Source organism: Halichoerus grypus, chromosome 13 (genome assembly GCF_964656455.1).
Source record: "Halichoerus grypus chromosome 13, mHalGry1.hap1.1, whole genome shotgun sequence".
NCBI classification, from domain to species: domain Eukaryota; kingdom Metazoa; phylum Chordata; class Mammalia; order Carnivora; family Phocidae; genus Halichoerus; species Halichoerus grypus.
In genome coordinates this window covers 64918952-64937711 of record NC_135724.1, presented here as the reverse complement: position 1 = coordinate 64937711, position 18760 = coordinate 64918952, and the positions used below count along the sequence as shown (strand labels likewise).

The following is an 18760-nucleotide window of genomic DNA, read 5'->3' as shown; positions in this document are numbered from 1 at the left end:
GAAGAAGTCAAACTCTCACTCTTTGCAGATGATATGATACTTTATGTGGAAAATCCAAAAGACTCCACCCCAAAACTGCTAGAACTCATACAGGAGTTCAGTAAAGTGGCAGGATATAAGATCAATGCACAGAAATCAGTGGCATTCCTGTACACCAACAACAAGACAGAAGAAAGAGATATGAAGGAGTCGATCCCATTTACAATTGCACCCAAAACCATAAGATACCTAGGAATAAATCTAACCAAAGAGACAAAGGATCTGTACTCAGAAAACTATAAAATACTCATGAAAGAAATTGAGGAAGACACAAAGAAATGGAAAAACGTTCCATGCTCATGGATTGGAAGAACAAATATTGTGAAGATGTTAATGCTACCTAGAGCAATCTACACATTCAATGCAATCCCCATCAAAATAGCATCCACTTTTTTCAAAGAAATGGAACAAATAATCCTAAAATTTGTATGGAACCAGAAAAGACCCCGCATAGCCAGAGGAATGTTGAAAAAGAAAAGCAAAGCTGGCGGCATCACAATTCCGGACTTCCAGCTCTATTACAAAGCTGTCATCATCAAGACAGTATGGTACTGGCACAAAAACAGACACATAGATTAATGGAACAGAATAGAGAGCCCAGAAATGGACCCTCAACTCTATGGTCAACTAATCTTTGACAAAGCAGGAAAGAATGTCCAATGCAAAAAAGACAGTCTCTTCAACAAATGGTGTTGGGAAAATTGGACAGCCACATGCAGAAGAATGAAACTGGACCATTTCCTTACACCACACACAAAAATAGACTCCAAATGGTTGAAAGACCTCAATGTGAGACAGGAGTCCATCAGAATCCTAAAGGAGAACACAGGCAGCAACCTCTTCGACCTCAGCCACAGCAGCTTCTTCCTAGAAACATCGCCAAAGGCAAGGGAAGCAAGGGCAAAAATGAACTATTGGGACTTCATCAAGATAAAAAGCTTTTGCACAGCAAAAGAAACAGTCAACAAAACCAAAAGACAGCGGACAGAATGGGAGAAGATATTTGCAAATGACATATCAGATAAAGGGTTAGTATCCAAAATCTATAAAGAACTAATCAAACTCAACACCCAAAGAACAAAGAATCCAATCAAGAAATGGGCAGAAGACATGAACAGACATTTTTCCAAAGAAGACATCCAAATGGCCAACAGACACATGAAAAAGTGCTCAACATTGCTCGGCATCAGGGAAATCCAAATCAAAACCTCAATGAGATACCACCTCACACCAGTCAGAATGGCTAAAATTAACAAGTCAGGAAATGATAGATTTTGGCGGGGATGCGGAGAAAGGGGAACCCTCCTACACTGTTGGTGGGAGTGCAAGCTGGTGCAGCCACTCTGGAAAACAGTATGGAGGTTCCTCAAAAAGTTGAAAATAGAGCTACCATACGATCCAGCAATTGCACTACTGGGTATTTACCCCAAAGATACAAATGTAGGGATCCGAAGGGGTACGTGCACCCCGATGTTTATAGCAGCAATTTCCACAATAGCCAAACTGTGGAAAGAGCCAAAATGTCCATCGACAGGTGAATGGATAAAGAAGATGTGGTGTATATATATACAATGGAATATTATGCAGCCATCAAAAGGAATGAGATCTTGCCATTTGCAACGACGTGGATGGAACTGGAGAGTATTATGCTGAGTGAAATAAGTCAATCAGAGAAAGACATGTATCATATGACCTCACTGATATGAGGAATTCTTAATCTCAGGAAACAAACTGAGGTTTGCTGGAGTGGGGGGTGGGGTGGGAGGAATGGGGTGACTGGGTGATAGACACTGGGGAGGGTATGTGCTCTGGTAAGCGCTGTGAATTGTGCAAGACTGTTGAATTTCAGATCTGTACCTCTGAAACAAATAATGCAATATATGTTAAGAAAAAAAAAAAAGAAGATAGCAGGAGGGGAAGAATGAAGGGGGGGAAATCAGAGGGGGAGAGGGACCATGAGAGACGATGGACTCTGAAAAACAAACTGAGGGTTCTAGAGGGGAGGGGGGTGGGAGGATGGGTTAGCCTGGTGATGGGTATTAGAGGGTATTAGAAGGCACGTTCTGCATGGAGCACTGGGAGCACAATGAATCATGGAACACTACATCTAAAACTAATGATGTAATGTATGGTGATTAACATAACAATAAAAAATTAAAAAAAAATAAAAGATGAGATGATATTTGAACTGGATCTTAAAGGAATGAGTATAAGAGAATTTGGGACAAGAGCATTCTCAAAAGAAAAATCTAAATATTTTAGGAATATTGTATTAGAGTAATTTTAACGGCAGAATCTAAGAATCTGTTTAAAATAGGAATATTTTAGAAGGTATTCTAATGGACATACCATCGTAGTAAGTGTGTCGAATCCTTTCTTATTCAAGAAATGGCATACATGTTTTTAAAATTATAAATTGTTTTTGAAGACGTTTTTGAGAAATTTAATCCAGAGTTATCTTATGTAGATAATTCTTAGGAAATACATCACTTTTTTTTAAAGTTTTTTTTATTTATTTAAGTAATCTCTACACCCAACATGGGGCTTAAACTCACAACCCTGAAATCAAGAGTCCCATGCTCTTCCGACTGAACTATCCAGACACCCTTATCACTTGGTTTTTAATAAATATATTTAAGTAGCTATTTGAGCCGTTATTAATTTCAACAAACTGCAGTGTTTCAGTTAAATATCATAATGATTTACTTTTCACAGAAGTAGAGACTACACCTTAGCTTTTAGGCAGAAAAATAAATGGATTAATGTATAATAATAGTAATAATAATAATATACATATTTGATGTGTCTTATATTATTATAAGAACTTCATATATATCTCATTTTCTTGAAGGGCCAACAAGGCAACTCACCATTATTTGTGAAGAAAATGGATATTAAGTAATTTGTGCAAAGATAGTGATAACATAAAGATGATCACTTTTGAGCATTTTCCATGTACAGAACACTGTATACCAGTTCTGGCCATCTCAGCAAGTTATGAAGTACCATTTTCTTTTATTGATGAGGAATCCAGGGTTCAGAAAGGTCAAGCAATTGCTTCATGTCAGGTAGCTAATAGGTGGTTATATCAATTAGCTGTGGTCACAGTAATGCTGAATAACCAACCACTACAGAATCATAGTCGCATAAAGCAGTACATTTATTTAGCTTATGAGTGTACAGATCAGTTGTGGTAGCTCCAATCTATGTATGTCTCATCCTTCTCCTGGGCAGCCTGCCAGTCCAGGCATGAGGTTCTCATGGCAATAATAGAAGCACCAGAGACAAGCCCATTGTGCGTTTGCTTTTGCAGCCTTTGGTCACATCATTTCAACTACTGTTTCAGTGGCCAAGCAAATCACATAGCCAAATCCAGTATTGGGGTGTGGGACATGCATTCCTCTTCAGTGAGCAAAATCACGTAACAGGACTGAGCCCATTAATGCAGCCTTCCACAGTGGGTGAGTTAAGGTTTACACTCAGGTGATTCAGCACTTAAGAGCTTATGATTCTTGACTGGCTTTCTATCCACATTTTAATATCCTTAAAGCTAATTTTAAAAAGTGGTTTTGTTTGGTTTACTCAGTGTTTTGCAAACCAAGCTCTTCATTTTTTCTCTGTGACTGTAGCTATTTAGAGGAAACTAGTAAATTTATTCATGGACATCTCTCCCCCCTTGGTTCTTTTAGGCTCGATTCTGGGTTCAGGTGATGAGGGATTTACGGAATGGAGTAAAACTTAAGAAGGTCCAAGAGCGGCAGTACAACCCTTTGCCCATTGAATATCAGCTCACACCTTATGAGATGCTAATGGATGATATTCGATCCAAAAGATACACTTTGCGAAAAGTAATGGTAAGTAACAAAGAAAACTATTAACAGATTGAAGTGGTTATTCTTCAGTAATCTTATTTGTTGAAAATGTTCTTCTCAGTATTACATTTTCAAAATCATTTCTTCCTGTAGAAGTAATACACTGTCATTACAGAAAATTTGAAAAATACAGTAAGCTCAAAGAAGCAAAGTGACAAATGGGTAATTTCACAACCCAGAGAGATATTTTGTTAACATGCTGGTGTATAACTTTCAGTCTTTTTTTTAAGATTTATTTATTTATTTTAGGGAAAGAGAGAGCAGGCAAGCAGGGGAAGGGGCAGAGGGAGAGAGACTCTCAAGCAGACTCCCCGCTAAGCACAGAGCCTGACACGGGCTCAGTGTCATGACCCTATAATCGTGATCTGAGCAAAAATCAAGAGTTGGATGCTTAACCAACTGAGCTACCGAGGCACCCCCAATCTTTTTTCTATACATTTTATTTGGACAAAATGGATTAATATTGAACACTTTGTTTTGTAACCAGTTATTTTCACTTAACATAGTATGTGAACATTTTTCCGTGTCATTATGTGTTCAAAATCATCATTTCTAAATGACTACCTCTTTTATTGCTTTGTGGCTATACCAGAGTTTATTAAACCATCAACTTGTATCAAGTTGTAAGCAGCCTATTTTGTGTATCCTTTCATTTAAATCTTCTTGAATAGCAACAGTGAAATCTTTGAGTTAGGTTCTTAGAAGTGGAATCCTAACAGCACTATGTCTGAAATACATCCTGAATGTGACTTCTGCTCACCACCACCACTTCAGATGGTCTGCGTTCCAAGCCACCATCTCTCGCTCACACTATTACGGTGGCCTCTAAGTGACCTTCCTGCTTTCACTCTTGCCCCTTTTAGTCAATTTTCCCCCAAAATAGCCAGAGTAAATCTCTTAAGGTAAAAATGTGATGATGTCATTGCCCTGCTCAGAACCTTCCACTGTTCTCCATCACACTTGGAACAAACTCCACATCCCTACCTTGGCCTGCAAAGCCCCATGGAGTCTGATACAGGTTACCTTTGAGAATTCACCTCCTACAACCCTTCCTGGTTGATTTCCCCTCCTTAGCCATGCTGGTGTCTGTTGCTGTCACGTGCTCCTGCAACTGAGCCTTCGCTGCCCCTTTTCCTGGAACTCTCTTTTCCCACACATCTACATAACTTGCTTTATCACTTGTCAGGTCTCTGCTCAAGTGTCGCCTCATAAAGCCTTCTCCTCTTCTCTACCCACATGTTTCAGTAGTTCACATTGCCATGTATTTTCAGATTCGCTTTCTCTCTCTCTTACCATTATAGGGACTTAGTTCTTTCACTGTTATATCCCCTGTGACTAGCCCATGTGCCTGACACACAGCCAGTTGCTGAATACTGTGCCCAGCAAATAGTTGTGGGATGAATTAATGAATTATATCCACATTTTTTAAGAAAATTTAATTAGTTATTTTATATGGAAGATTCTTATGAAACACATGGCTTAGTTTTAAAGTAGATTTAAGTAGGGTGCCTGGCTGGCTCAGTCTGAAGAGCATGTGACTCTTGATCTTGGGGTCAGGGGTTTGAGCCCCAATTGGGTATAGAGATTACTTAACTAAATAAACTTAAAAAAATAAATAGCTTGAAGTAGCTCTTTGTTAATTTTAATAAGCTGCAATATTGTAGCTCTAAGTATCATGTTGATTTACTTCTTAGTAAATCTGATTTCCTTTACAAATGAGGAAACTGAAGTTTAGAGGTGCTGCATAACTGCCCAAGTCTGAACTAGTTCATTTTCATTCTGTCTTACCTCAGAATCTGTGCTGTGTGCTACACACGTGGCCAAATTGCCCTTTAGTTATATTGTGATGATTACTATTTACAACATAATAGTTTTTTCCATTTCTTCCTATCCTTGACCAAAGTGGGTGTCTTTTGGGATTGACAAATTTGACTGGGAGAAAATTCTCTTTTGTTTTTAAAATCTATATTTCTTTGATTACAAGTGCATTTAAGCATTTAAAAACATATACCATTTTTTTGTATTTCTTAATTTTATTTAACAAATTTTTTTAAAGATTTTGTCAGAGAGAGAGCACGCACACAAGAAGGGGGAAGGAGCAGAGGGAGAAGGAGAAGCTGACTCCCTACTGAGCAGGGAGCCTGATGTGGGGCTCCATCCTGGGATCCTGAGATCAGGACCTGAGCCGAAGGCAGATGCTTAACCAACTGAGCCACCCAGGTGCCCCTAATTTAACAAATATTTATTGAGCACTTCTCGTGTGCCAGGCACTATTCTAGACTCTGGAAAAAGGACATAATACAGTCCTTATTCTCAGGAAATTCACAGTATGGTGGGAGCCACTGGTAATTAGGCAAGCATTAACAACGGTGTGATAAGCTAAGTGTAAGAGTCTATATGCCAAAAAACAATGTTCAAAGTCCGAGGAATAATGGGATTTGACACAAGAAAAAAACAGAGGTTCTCCATAATGGGAGCCCTTTGCACTCTATAATTCCTATGAAGAATGAATGTAGATGGTTTCTTTTTTAAATGTCTTCACAGTATTTCCTAGTGCACTGTTAATTATTTACCCAAGACTCTATTAATAGACATTTAGATTGTTGCCAGTTTTCATTTTTTTAATTAGTATGATGAATATCCTCAAACCAACACCTCATCTAATTATCTCCTTGGTTTGAATTTCTGTTGGTGAGATGGATAGATCAAGGATTATGTACATTTTAAATTTTAATACATGTTGCCAAACTTTTCTCCAGAAGGACTGTACCAATTTACACTTTTACCAACAATGCAAGATAATTTCTGTTGCCAATACTTGGCAATGCTGTCTTTTAAAAAATGCCTACTTATCTGAACTTTATCCTGAGTGGGAACACTTAACAGTAATCACAGATGATTTTCCTCCTTATCCTAAAGGAATTATTCAGAAATTCATATTATTGATTAAAATAAGTAAATGTTGCTTCTGCTTAATAAATTATTAACACTTCTAATTAAAGTCTTTTACCTGTCACCCACAATATAGCTAAATCATTTTATTTTTCATCAGAAAAAATAATTAATGCTAAATAGTAGTTAAACTTGTCTGATACTAAGAATTACATGGGATAGGAGCACCTGGGTGGCTTAGTCCATTGGGCGTCTGCCTTCAGCTCAGGTCATGATCCCAGGGTCCTGGGATCAAGCCCCACCTTGGGCTCCCTGCTCAACCAGGAGTTGGCTTCTCCCTCTCCCTCTGCCCTTCCCCCCACTCGTTCTCTCTCTCTCTCTAATATATAAATAAAATCTTTTAAAAAAAGAATTACATGAGATGGATTTCTCTTGTAGATGCTGATTTAACAGGTCTCAGCTGGGTTGTAATATGTTGTAAAACATATAATATTGGGTGAGACTTAAGATCATGTATTTGGGAAATAATGGTATGTGATTATACATAGACATAATGACAAAGAACTGTGCATCCAAGTTGGAAGGTATTTACAAGCATAAACAATTACTCTTCTGTAGTAAATGAAAGGTTTTTAAAGAGTCTGGTTTTTCTTTCTCCCATTCATTCATTTTAAGGTAAAATTCACATTAAATTACCTATTTTAAAGTGTCTATACAGTTCAGTGGCATTTAGTATATCCACAGTGTTGTGCAACCTCCACCTCTGTCTAGTTCCAAAATAATTTCATCACCCCCAAAGGAAACCCTGTAGCCATGAAACAATCACTCCTAATCTTCCCTCCCCTGAGCCCCTGGCAACTACTTTTCTACTTTCTGTCTCAGTGGATCTACCTATTCTGGATATTTTATATAAATGGAATCATACAATATGTAACGTTTTGTGTCTGGCTTCTTTCATTTAGCATAATGTTTTCTAGGTTCATCCATATTGTAGCATGTAGGAGTACTTTATTCTTTCTTATGGTGGAATAACATTCTGTTAATGTGCATATACCATGTTTTATTATCCATTCATCACATGATGGATATTTGGGTTCTTTCCATCTTTTCACTATTGTGAATAGTGCTGCTATGAACAATCATGTACAAGTTTTTGTTTGAAAACTTTTTGATTCTTTTGGGTATATACCTAAGAGTGGAATGGCTGGATCATATAATAATTCTGTGTTTAACTTATTGTGAAATCACCAGAATGCTTTCCACACCACTTGCACCATTTTATGTTCCCACCAGCAGTGTATGAGAGTTTCAGTTTCTCCATATTCTTGCCAACACTTTTTACTGTCCATTTTAGTTTTTAATTATACCTACCATAGTAAGTATGAGGTAAAATCTCATTGTGGTTTTGATTTGCATTTCCATAATGACTAATGATGTTATATGTGTTTTCATGTGCTTGTGGGCTATTTGTATGTCTTTGGAGAAAAGTCAGTTCAGATCCTGTGCCTATTTTTTAATTGTGTTGTTTGTCTTTGTATGGTTGAGTTATAAAAATTCTTTATATACTATGGGTATTAGACTCTTGACAGATGAATGATTTGCAAATATTTTCTCCCATTCTGTAGGTTGTCTTTTCACTCTCTTAACAGTGTGCTTTGAAGCATAAAGGTTTTAATTTTACCAGTGTCCAATTTATCTATTCTTTCTCTCTGTTGCTCAGGCTTTCGGTGTCATATCTAAAAATACATTACCAAATCTAAGGTTATAGAGATTAACCCCTAAGTTTTCTTCTAAGACTTCTATACATTTAACTCTTTGATCTGTTTTAAGTTCGTTTTTGTATATGGTGTGAGGTAAAGATCAAACATAATTCTTTTGCATTTTTTTAAAGATTTTATTTATTTATTCATAAGAGATAGAGAGAGAGAGAGGTAGAGGGAGAAGCAGGCTCCCCACTAAGCAGGGAGCCCAATGTGGGACTTGATCCCAGGACCCTGGGATCATGACCTGAGCCGAAGGCAGAAGCTTAATCATCTGAGCCACCCAGGCACCCAATTCTTTTGCATTTTGATACCTGTTTGTCCCAGCATCATTTATTTATTTGCTGAAGAAACTATTTTTACCCCCATTTAATGGTCTTGGCTCTATTGTGATAAATCAGTTGAATACATGAGTTTATTTCTCAACTCTGAATTCTATTTCATTGATCTATTATGATTATCCTATGCCCATCCCACATTGTGGGGTGATTATAATGTAATACATATATTATAGTTAATTATTGTAGCTTTGTGATAAGCTTTAAGATCTAAAAGTGAGTCCACCAACTTTGTTTTTCTTTTTCAAGATTGTTTTGGTAATTCAGGGTTCCTTGAGATTCCATGTGAATTTTAGAGTAGGTTTTTCGATTTCTGCAAAAAATACCAGTAAGAATTTGATAGAGATTGTATTGAATCTCTAGATCACTTTAGGTTATATTGTCATCTTAACAATATTAAGTCTTCCAATCCATAAACATAGAATGTCTTTCCATTCATTTATATCTTCTTTTATTTCTTTCAGCAGTGTTTTATGGTTTTCAGTATACAAGTCTTACACTTCATTGGTTAAATTTGTTCTTAAGTATTTTATTCTTTTTGATGTTACTAGGAATGGGATTGTTTTCTTTGTTTTTTTCTGGATCATTCATTTTTAATGTATATACATTATACATACATATACATACTATATATACATATATGTACACATACAAATGATTTGTGTACGTTGCTCCTATATCCTGCAACTTTGCTCAGTTTATTAGCACTAATAGTTTTCTTGACGGATTCTTTAGGATATTTTTTATATATATGATCATGTCATCTGCGAAGAGAGATACTTTTACTTCTTCTTTTCCAATCTGGGTGCCTTTGTTTTGTTTTGTTTTTTTTCCAATCGGGTGCCTTTTAATTATCCTGTCTAGAAATGTCAGTGTTGAATGGAAAAAGCAGGCATCCATGTCTTCTTTCTGATGTTAGGGGGAAAGCATTCAGTTTTTCATCATTGAGTAGCTATGGATTTTCACAAATGACTTATCATGCTGAGGAAGTTTCCTTCCATTCCAACTTTGTTGAGTGTTTTTATCATGGAAGGGTGTGAGAATTTTGTCAAATCCTTTTTCTGCATCAATTAAGACAATCATGTGGGTTCTTTTGTTTCATTCCATTAATGTGGTATATTACCATTAATGTGGTGTATATTTCCATCCTTGCATTTATGGGATAAATCCCACTTGATCATGATGTATAATCCTTTTTAATATACTGCTAAAGTCAGCTTACTAGGAGTTAGGAGTTTAGCATCCATATTCAGAACTGATTTAATCCATAGTATTATAATGTCCATGTCTAGCTTGATATGAGGGTAATGTTGGCCTCATCGAATAAATTAGGAAGTGTTATCTCCTTTTCTAATTTTTGGAATAATTTGGGAAGGATTGAGATTAATTCTTTTTTGGGTGATGGGCATTAAGGAGGGCACGTGATGTGATGGGCACTGGGTGTTATATGCAACTAATGAATCACTGAACACTACATCAAAAACTAATGATGTACTATATGTTGGCTAATTGAATTTAAATAAATAAAATAAAATAAAAGTTTGAGTAGAATTTACCAGTGAAGTGTTCTTGTCTTGGGCTCTTCTTTTTTGGGAGATTTTTGATTGCTGACTCAATTTTTTTACCTATTACAAGTCTGTTCAGATTTCCTTTCTCTCTTCTTTTTTTTTTTTTTTTTTTTTTTTGAGAGAGTGTGTGAGCAGGGGCGAGGGGCAAAGGGAGAGAGAGAGAGAGAGAGAATCTTAAGCGCAACACATGGTACTGTCTCATGATCCTGAGATTATGAACTGAGCCTAAATCAAGAGTCAGACACTTAACCGATTGAGCTACCCAGGTGCCCCTCCTTTCTCTTTCTCTCTACTTCCTCCCTTTCTCCCTCCATCACTTTCTTCCTTCCTTCCTTTTTAATCAGTTTTGTAGTTTATGTCTTTCTAGGCATTTGTTCCTCTCACCTAGATTATTTTATTTGTTAGTGTACAATGATCATAGTATTCTCTTATAATGTTTTGTATTTCTGTAAGGTCTGTATTAATGTCTCTACTTTGATTTCACTTACGATATTTGTATTTTGAATCCTCTCTTTTTCTTGGTCAGTCTGTCAATTTTTTTGATCTTTTCAATGAAACAACTTTTGGCTTTGTTATTTTCATCTATTTTCCTATTCTTTATTTCTTCTCTAATCTTTATCATTTCTTTCCTTGTGCAAGTGATGGGTTTAGCTTGTTTTTTCTTTTTACATCCTTAAGATATAGAGTCAGGTTATTGATTTGAGATCTTCTTTCTTTTTTTTAAGATTTTATTTATTTATTTGATAGACAGCGAGAGAGGGAGCACAAGCAGGGGGACTGGCAGAGGGAGAGGGAGAAGCAGGCTTCCTGCTGAGCAGGGAGCCCAATGCAGGGCTCGATCCCAGGACCCTGGGATCATGACCTGAGCCGAAGGCAGACGCTTAACGACTAAGCCACCCAGGTGCCCCGAGATCGTCTTTTCTTAATATAGGTCTTTACCTCTATGAATTTCCCTCTGAGCACTGTTCTTACTGCATTCCATAAGTTTTTGTATGTTGTGTTTTCATTTTTATTAATTTCAAAGTATTTTATTATTCTACTCGTAATTTCTTCTTTGACCTGCTGGGTATTAGGAGTTTGTTTTTTAAATTTCACATATTTGTGAATGTTTTCAGCTTTCCTTCTACTAGTGGTTTCTTTCCTTTCTTTGTGATTAGAAAGATGCTTTGTATTTCAGTCTTTTTAAATGTGTTGAGACTTGTTTTGAGGTCTAACATGGAGAATGTTCTTTTTGCATTTAAGAAAAAAACTGTTGGGTAGAATGTTCTATGTGAGTTGGTTTATTTTAAGTTAGATTATATGTTCAAGTTATCTCTTTCCTTACTGATCTCTCTAGTTGTTCTGTCCATTATTGAAGTCTCCAACTATTATTATAGAACTATTTCTATTTTTAATTTTCTCTATGTTTGCTTCATATATTTAGGTGTGTTTGTATTTATAATTATTATATTTTCTTGATTTATTGACCCTTTATCAGTGTATAATGTCTTTCTTTGTCTTTTGTGACAGTTTTTGTCTGAAAGTTTATTTTGTCTGATATTAATATAGCCAGCCCAGCTCACCTTTGATTACTGATTGCATAGAATATCTTTCTTCATGCTTTCACTTTCAACTTATTCATGTCTTTGGATCTAAGTTGAGTCTCTTGTAGACAGCACAAAGTTGGATCGTGTTTTCTTTATCCATTCTGTCAATTTCTTCAATTAGAGAGTTTATTCCCTTTATACTGAACACAATTACTGACAAGGAAGAACTGATCTCTGCCTTTTGATATTTATTTTCTATATGTTTTAAATCTCATTTGTCCTCTAATTTTTTCATTGCTGCCTTCTTTTGTGATTTTTTTTTTCCTATATCCCATTTAGATTCTCTTCCCATTTTTTCTGTAGTTTTTAAGCTTTTATTCTTAGTAGTTCCCTGGAGATTACAATTGATATCTTACCTTTATAACAGTCAAGTTTGAACTAATATCAGCTGTGTGGCTCAGTAGGTTAAGCCTCCAACTTTTGGTTGTGGCTCAGGTCATGATCTCAGGGTCATGGGATCGAGCCCTGTGTTGGGCTCCATACTCAGCATGGAGTCTGCTTGTCCCTTCCCCTCCCCTTCTGCCCCTCCCCCCCATGCACATGCGCTCTTTCTCTCTCTCTCTTTCTCTCTAAAATAAATAAATCCTTTTTTTTTTTTTTAATCTTTTCCATTTCCAAAACATTGCTAAAGGGGAGGCTGTAGTGGGTGGCAACAAAAATAATTTTTAGTATGATTTAATATCTTAAACTATATGTTTTTGTGTTATTATCATGGATACTAAAAATAATTTTTATGCTTAAGGATTTGGGACAAAAGTTGAATAGCAAAAATGCAACTTAACTGTAAATATAAGGAATGACTTTTGGGCCTATTGACCAGATCTCTCAAGTCTAATGAAATAAGTTTCTTAGTTGTATTTTATATGAATTTGAGAATGTTGCATGTGATTCTCTTTGACCTCCTCCTAGTATATTATGAATGTAATCTGGTTTTTCCAGGCTTCAGCCTGGGATATAACAGCAAACTCAGATGTTCAGAGCAGGTAAATGTAAATGAGTGACTTGGGCCAGGTTCAAAGCTAGCAAAGCTTATCTGTGGTAATCAAAGTCAGAATAGTGTTTATCACAGGTGGGGGTGGGGTAGCAACTAGGAGAAGGCACCAGAGAGCTGCTAGTATTCTAGATTTTGAACTGGGTGATGGTTCAATAGGTTATGTTCATTTTCATATAATTAAGATTTCTGCACTTTACCATATATACATTGTACTTCAGTAAGCAAATTTACCCCCAAAGTTGACATCTACTCTCTAAAAGAAATAGACTTCAATACTACAATATATTCCTTTCTGCATACCACACTTATTGTTTGAATTCCACAGTTACGCATGCATTATCAGGCTACTCTATCGTGTGTGTGTAGAGGAAGATTCAAGTTTTAACCATGTAGTTTCATCTTTGGATGGTGGATTCTTTTGACAAAAAGCTAAATAAGTTCTTGGATTATGGCGGCTGTGAGTAGCAACATTTCATGATATTTACAGACAGATGCTGTCTCATGAAAAAAGTCACTTGAGGATTCAATGCTTCTGTGCTTAATGGCAAGAATCCTTTCATTTACTTGAAATGTTAAAATATAAGGAAGAACAGCGGGAGTCTGGCATTTTAGGCAGAGATGGCTCCCATGCCACCCCATTTGGTGCCAGCTCCATATCTTAGAAGTTCTGCCCAGCTGACCAGGATAGAACGTGGCTTTATTTGGAACAGTAAAGAGCCATTATCAAAAGCAGTAGAGAGGGTGACAATTGGGAGAGCTAAGGAGGCTAGACTGTGGCCTCAGTAGTGGCTAAGACCACTCAGAAATTGAACAAAGTAACTTAGGAAACAGGACAAAGTTGGGCAAGATCCCACTTACTCCTGCGGGTCTCAAAGGTTGTACTCGTGCTGGACCCACTTGGGAGAGACTGAGGAGGTGAGCACTTTGTCCCTGGCCAAATAGAGAGGTCTTGTGAATGCAGAAAGTAAAAACTGGGCAGACATTTAACTCCCGTGACAAAGGAAGGGACCCTTACTGGCGTCACTGTGTTTATGTACTACTTCTGACCTATCATTGGCTGATCGCTAAGTACTTTGCTGACCCAGGGGCAACCCCTAGGAAGCCAAGCTTAAAAATAAAAACAAGAATTTTAATGAGAAAAAAAAATACTGAGCAGAGACATTCGAACCTACATGTGGCAGGGGAAGTAGACTTAACAGAATTAGTGTACACAAGTCACCAAGCAAATAAACAACAATACCCATCCCCTGCAAGGAGAGATCAAAATCTAGAGCTCTTACAATATATTTTTTAAGTGTCCAGTTTACAGCAGAACATTATAGACAGCAAAAAAAAAAAAAAAAAATGTGGCCCATAGTAGTAGCTCTTAGTACAGGAACAGTTATGGAATGTACATTCCAAAGACAGGGTGTGGGGGCTAAGGAGCCTCGAATTGCCCAGGTCCAGCCAGTGGTCATGTCCTCTCACTGACCTCTTCCAACTGTAAACCAATAAAACTTCAAAAAGTTAGCATAGGAGAACATCTTTATGACCTTGAGGTAGGCAGGGAGTTCTTTAAATAGGACAGGTGTGTACATTGTGCACCAGAAGACTTACACAAGAATATACTAACTAGCATTTTTGCAGTACCATAATGTGGAAGTAACCTAATGTCCACCAACAGTGAAATAAATAAATTGTGAGCAAATAAATGGAATAAGAGCAAAGAAATTAATTTCTCCTACATGCCACAATGTAACTGAATCTCTGAGACATAATGGTGAGCAATAAAAGGCAACCCCACAAAAAGCCCTACATAGGATTCCATTCGTATATTTTTTTAATTCAAAAAAGCTATTCCTTTGTAAGTGTGTAGGAATGCCTGTTCTGTATTCTTCACTAATACTGTGTTACACTCTCAAACTTTTATCTACCAGTTTTACAGGTCTGATCTCATTTAATTTCCATTTCTTTATGAGTAAGATCAAACATCTCTTTAGATGTGTTTTAGACAATATGTATGATGCTTAATTAAGAGCAGTGACTCTGGAAATAGGGTGACTATGTTTGAATCTCAGTTCTGCCATCAACTCAATAGCATTTTGGGCATGTTACATGTACATATATATGTATATGTATACATATATACAGATACTGGTTTTAAAAAGTGAGACAACCTGTTTTCTATAAAATTTTAAGAAGAGGGAGAAAAAGGATTTTTACTGAGTTTTCTAAGAAGCTCAGAGCACAGAGAAACACTGAATAGCCTGATTATAAAATAAAGCCCAAATGAGGTGGAGACTGGATATAGAGTATGTTTTCCACTTCAGTACTGTAACTACTGAAACGTGGAAAGAGGAGGAGAGGCTAAAATATTAGACACAGACCAGGTCATCACCTCAAGGAAATGAAATTGGGATCTCAAAGAAATATCTGCACTCCCATGTGTATTGCAGCATTATTCACAATAGCCAAGTTATGGAAACAGCTTAAATGTCAACAGATGAATGGATAAAGAAAACGTGTATGCATCTACAGTGGAATAGTATTCAGTCATAAAACAGAAGAAAATCCTGCCATTTGCAACATCATGGATGAACCTGGAGGACATCATGCTAGGTGAAATAAGCTGGGCACACAAAGAGAAATACTGTATGATCTCACTTGTATGGTGAACTTTAAGAAATCAAGCTCATGGAAGCTGAGAGTAGAACAGTAGGTTTCCAGGGGCTCAGGGATGGGAGAACTGGAAAGATGTTGGTTAAATGTTGGTCAAAAGTCACAGGTTTCAGTTATAAGATGAGTAAGTTCTGGGGACTCAGCATGGTGACTATAGTTAATAATACTGTATTGTGTACTTGAAATATGCTAAGAGCATACATCTTAAGTGTTCCCACACACACACACACAAAAAAACAACCAGTAACTGTGTGAGGTGATGGATGTGTTAATTAGCTTGGTTGTGGTAAGCATTTCACAATGCATATACACATATCAGATAATCATGCTGTGCACTTTAAATATGCATAATTTTTCTTTGTCAATTCAACCTCAATAAGGCTGAGGGAAAAAAAGAAATCTGATTGGGGCCCAATATTAATCCATAAACTATAGATCAGCTTTGTACATTTTTAGTTGTTTTTTTTTTTTAAGATTTTTTAAAATTTATTTATTTGACAGAGAGAGACACAGCAAGAGAGGGAACACAAGTAGGGGGAGTGGGGGAGGGAGAAGCAGGCTCCCTGCGGGGCAGAGAGCCCGATGTGGGGCTCAGTCCCAGGACCCTGGGATCATGACCTGAGCAGAAGGCAGATACTTAATGACTGAGCCATCCAGGCGCCCCTTTACTTGTAATCTTATGTCATCATTAGTGGTTCTGCTTTGCTTAAGACAAAAATAGAAAAAAGAGTTTTTTCAAGGCTCAAGTTATTTAAGCTTTTTGTTTGTTGAAGGTTCTGTGAGCTTCAGAATGACAGGTGATTTTATAAATGTGTTCTTTATAATAATTATCAGTGATGCATCTGCTTGCCATTTAATCTATTTAGCTATAAATAATACATTTTTTGAACTTGGAGGCTGTGGGTAGGAAATGAAGACAAATGGATAGATGTTTCTCCTTCATGGTAGCCACTGTTGTTTTCCTTTTCATGCTAAATCCATGCAGTTCATTTAAGTAAGTGTATACTGAGCAAGGGGCTGGGCAGATGGAGGTTCCAATGTGAGCAGGTTCATGTGGGGAAGTTTTCAAGTTTTCAGTCTAAAAAGCTAAAATTCTTATTAATTCCTTATTTTATGTAAATGTACCTGATAAATGAGAGTGGAAATTCAACTACTCATTTAATTAACTTCAAAAACTGGGTGTTAAAAATTTTTTTTATTCTTATCAGTATAACGCCACTTTCTAATTTCTTTAAAAACAAATATTTTGGCTTTCTCCCGAGCCATGCGAGGGAGCCAGAGTGCTGCTTCTCTTGAGTTAGTGATTGGTCAGTGGTGGTCCAACATGCAGAAGTGAGTGAGTGGTGAAAAGCAGCAGAGCTGATGGGTCATGAGAATGTAAGTGCGTTTGAAGGCTCTCACACCCTTTACTCCAGGGCTCAGAGAATAAAAACATCTGCGTGCAGCTAATGGACATTCTTTTGGGCCAGAAGGATAGGAGCCCCTGATCTAAGGAATCAGGGTCTCTTCTGATTTGTTTAGTGTCTATTTTTCTGGGGATGTTGTTACCCTGTTAGCATTTTGTTCTCTCATTCATCTCGTCTCCTCTGGACAAAATGACAAGATGGAGAAAATCACCTCAAAAAAAAGAACAAGAGGCAGTACTGACTGCCAGGGACCTAATCAATACGGACATTAGTAAGATGTCAGAACTAGAGTTCAGAATGATTATTTTAAAGATATTAGCTGGGCTTGAAAAAAGCATGGAAGATACTAGAGAAACCTTTTCTGGAGAAATAAAAGAACTAAAATCTAACCAAGTCGAAATCAAAAAGGCTATTAATGAGGTTCATTCAAAAATGGAGGCTCTAACTGCTAGGATAAATTAGGCAGAAGAGAGAATTAGTGATATAGAAGACCAAATGATGGAAAATAAAGAGGCTGAGAAAAAGAGAGATAAACAACTACTGGATCACGAGGGCAGAATTCGAGAGATAAGTGATGCCATAAGATGAAACAATATTAGAATAATTGGGATCCCAGAAGAAGAAGAAAGAGAGGGGCAGAAGGTATATTGGATCAAATTACAGCAGAGAACTTCCCTAATTTGGGGAAGGAAACAGGCATCAAAATCCAGGAGGCACAGAGAAGCCCCCTCAAAATCAATAAAAATAGGTTAACAACCCAACATCTCATAGTAAAACTTACGAGTCTCAGAGACAAAGAGAAAGTCCTAAAAGCAGTTCGGGAGAAGAGATCTGTAACCTACAATGGTAGAAACATTAGATTGGCAACAGACCTATCCACAGAGACCTGGCAGGCCAGAAAGGACTGGCAGGATATATTCAGAGCATTAAATGAGAAAAATATGCAGCCAAGAATACTATATCCAGCTAAGCTGTCATTGAAAATAGAAGGAGAGATAAAAAGCTTCCAGGACAAACAAAACTAAAGGAATTTGCAAACACAAAACCAGCCCTACAAGAAATATTGAAAGGGGTCCTCTAAGCAAAGAGAGAGCCTAAAGATAACATAGACCAGAAAGGAACATAGACAATTTACAGTAAGTCAGCTGACAGACAATACAATGGCACTAAATTCATATCTTTCAATAGTTACCCTGAATGTAAACGGGCTAAATGCCCCAATCAAAAGACACAGGCTATCAGATTGGATAAAAAAAACAAGACCCATCGATATGCTGTCTGCAAGACACTCATTTTAGACCCAAAGACACCCCCAGATTGAAAGTGAGGGGATGGAAAACCATTTACCATGCTAATGGACACCAAAAGAAAGCTGGGGTGGCAATCTTTATATCAGAAAAATTAGATTTTAAAGCAAAGACCGTAATAAGAGATGAGGAAGGACACTATATCCTACTTAAAGGGTCTATCCAACAAGAAGATCTAACAATTGTAAATATCTATGCCCCTAACATGGGAGCAGCCAATTATATAAGGCAATTAATAACAAAAGCAAAGAAGCACATCGACAACAATACAATAATAGTGGGGCCTTTAACACCCCCTTCACTGAAATGGACAGATCATCTAAACAAAAGATCAACAAGG

The 18760-nt window shown here is 37.0% G+C and overlaps 1 protein-coding gene across 3 annotated transcripts in view; it reads left to right on the top strand.

Annotated features, from left to right (window-relative positions):
• SPIRE1 (spire type actin nucleation factor 1) overlaps nt 1-18760 on the top strand; it is a 208903-nt gene that overhangs the window by 136178 nt on the left and 53965 nt on the right. For all 3 annotated transcript variants that reach the window (XM_036121718.2, XM_036121720.2, XM_036121721.2), the window contains exon 6: nt 3729-3893. In XM_036121718.2, the coding sequence (XP_035977611.1) occupies nt 3729-3893 (165 nt within the window). The remainder of the gene's footprint in view (nt 1-3728; nt 3894-18760) is intronic.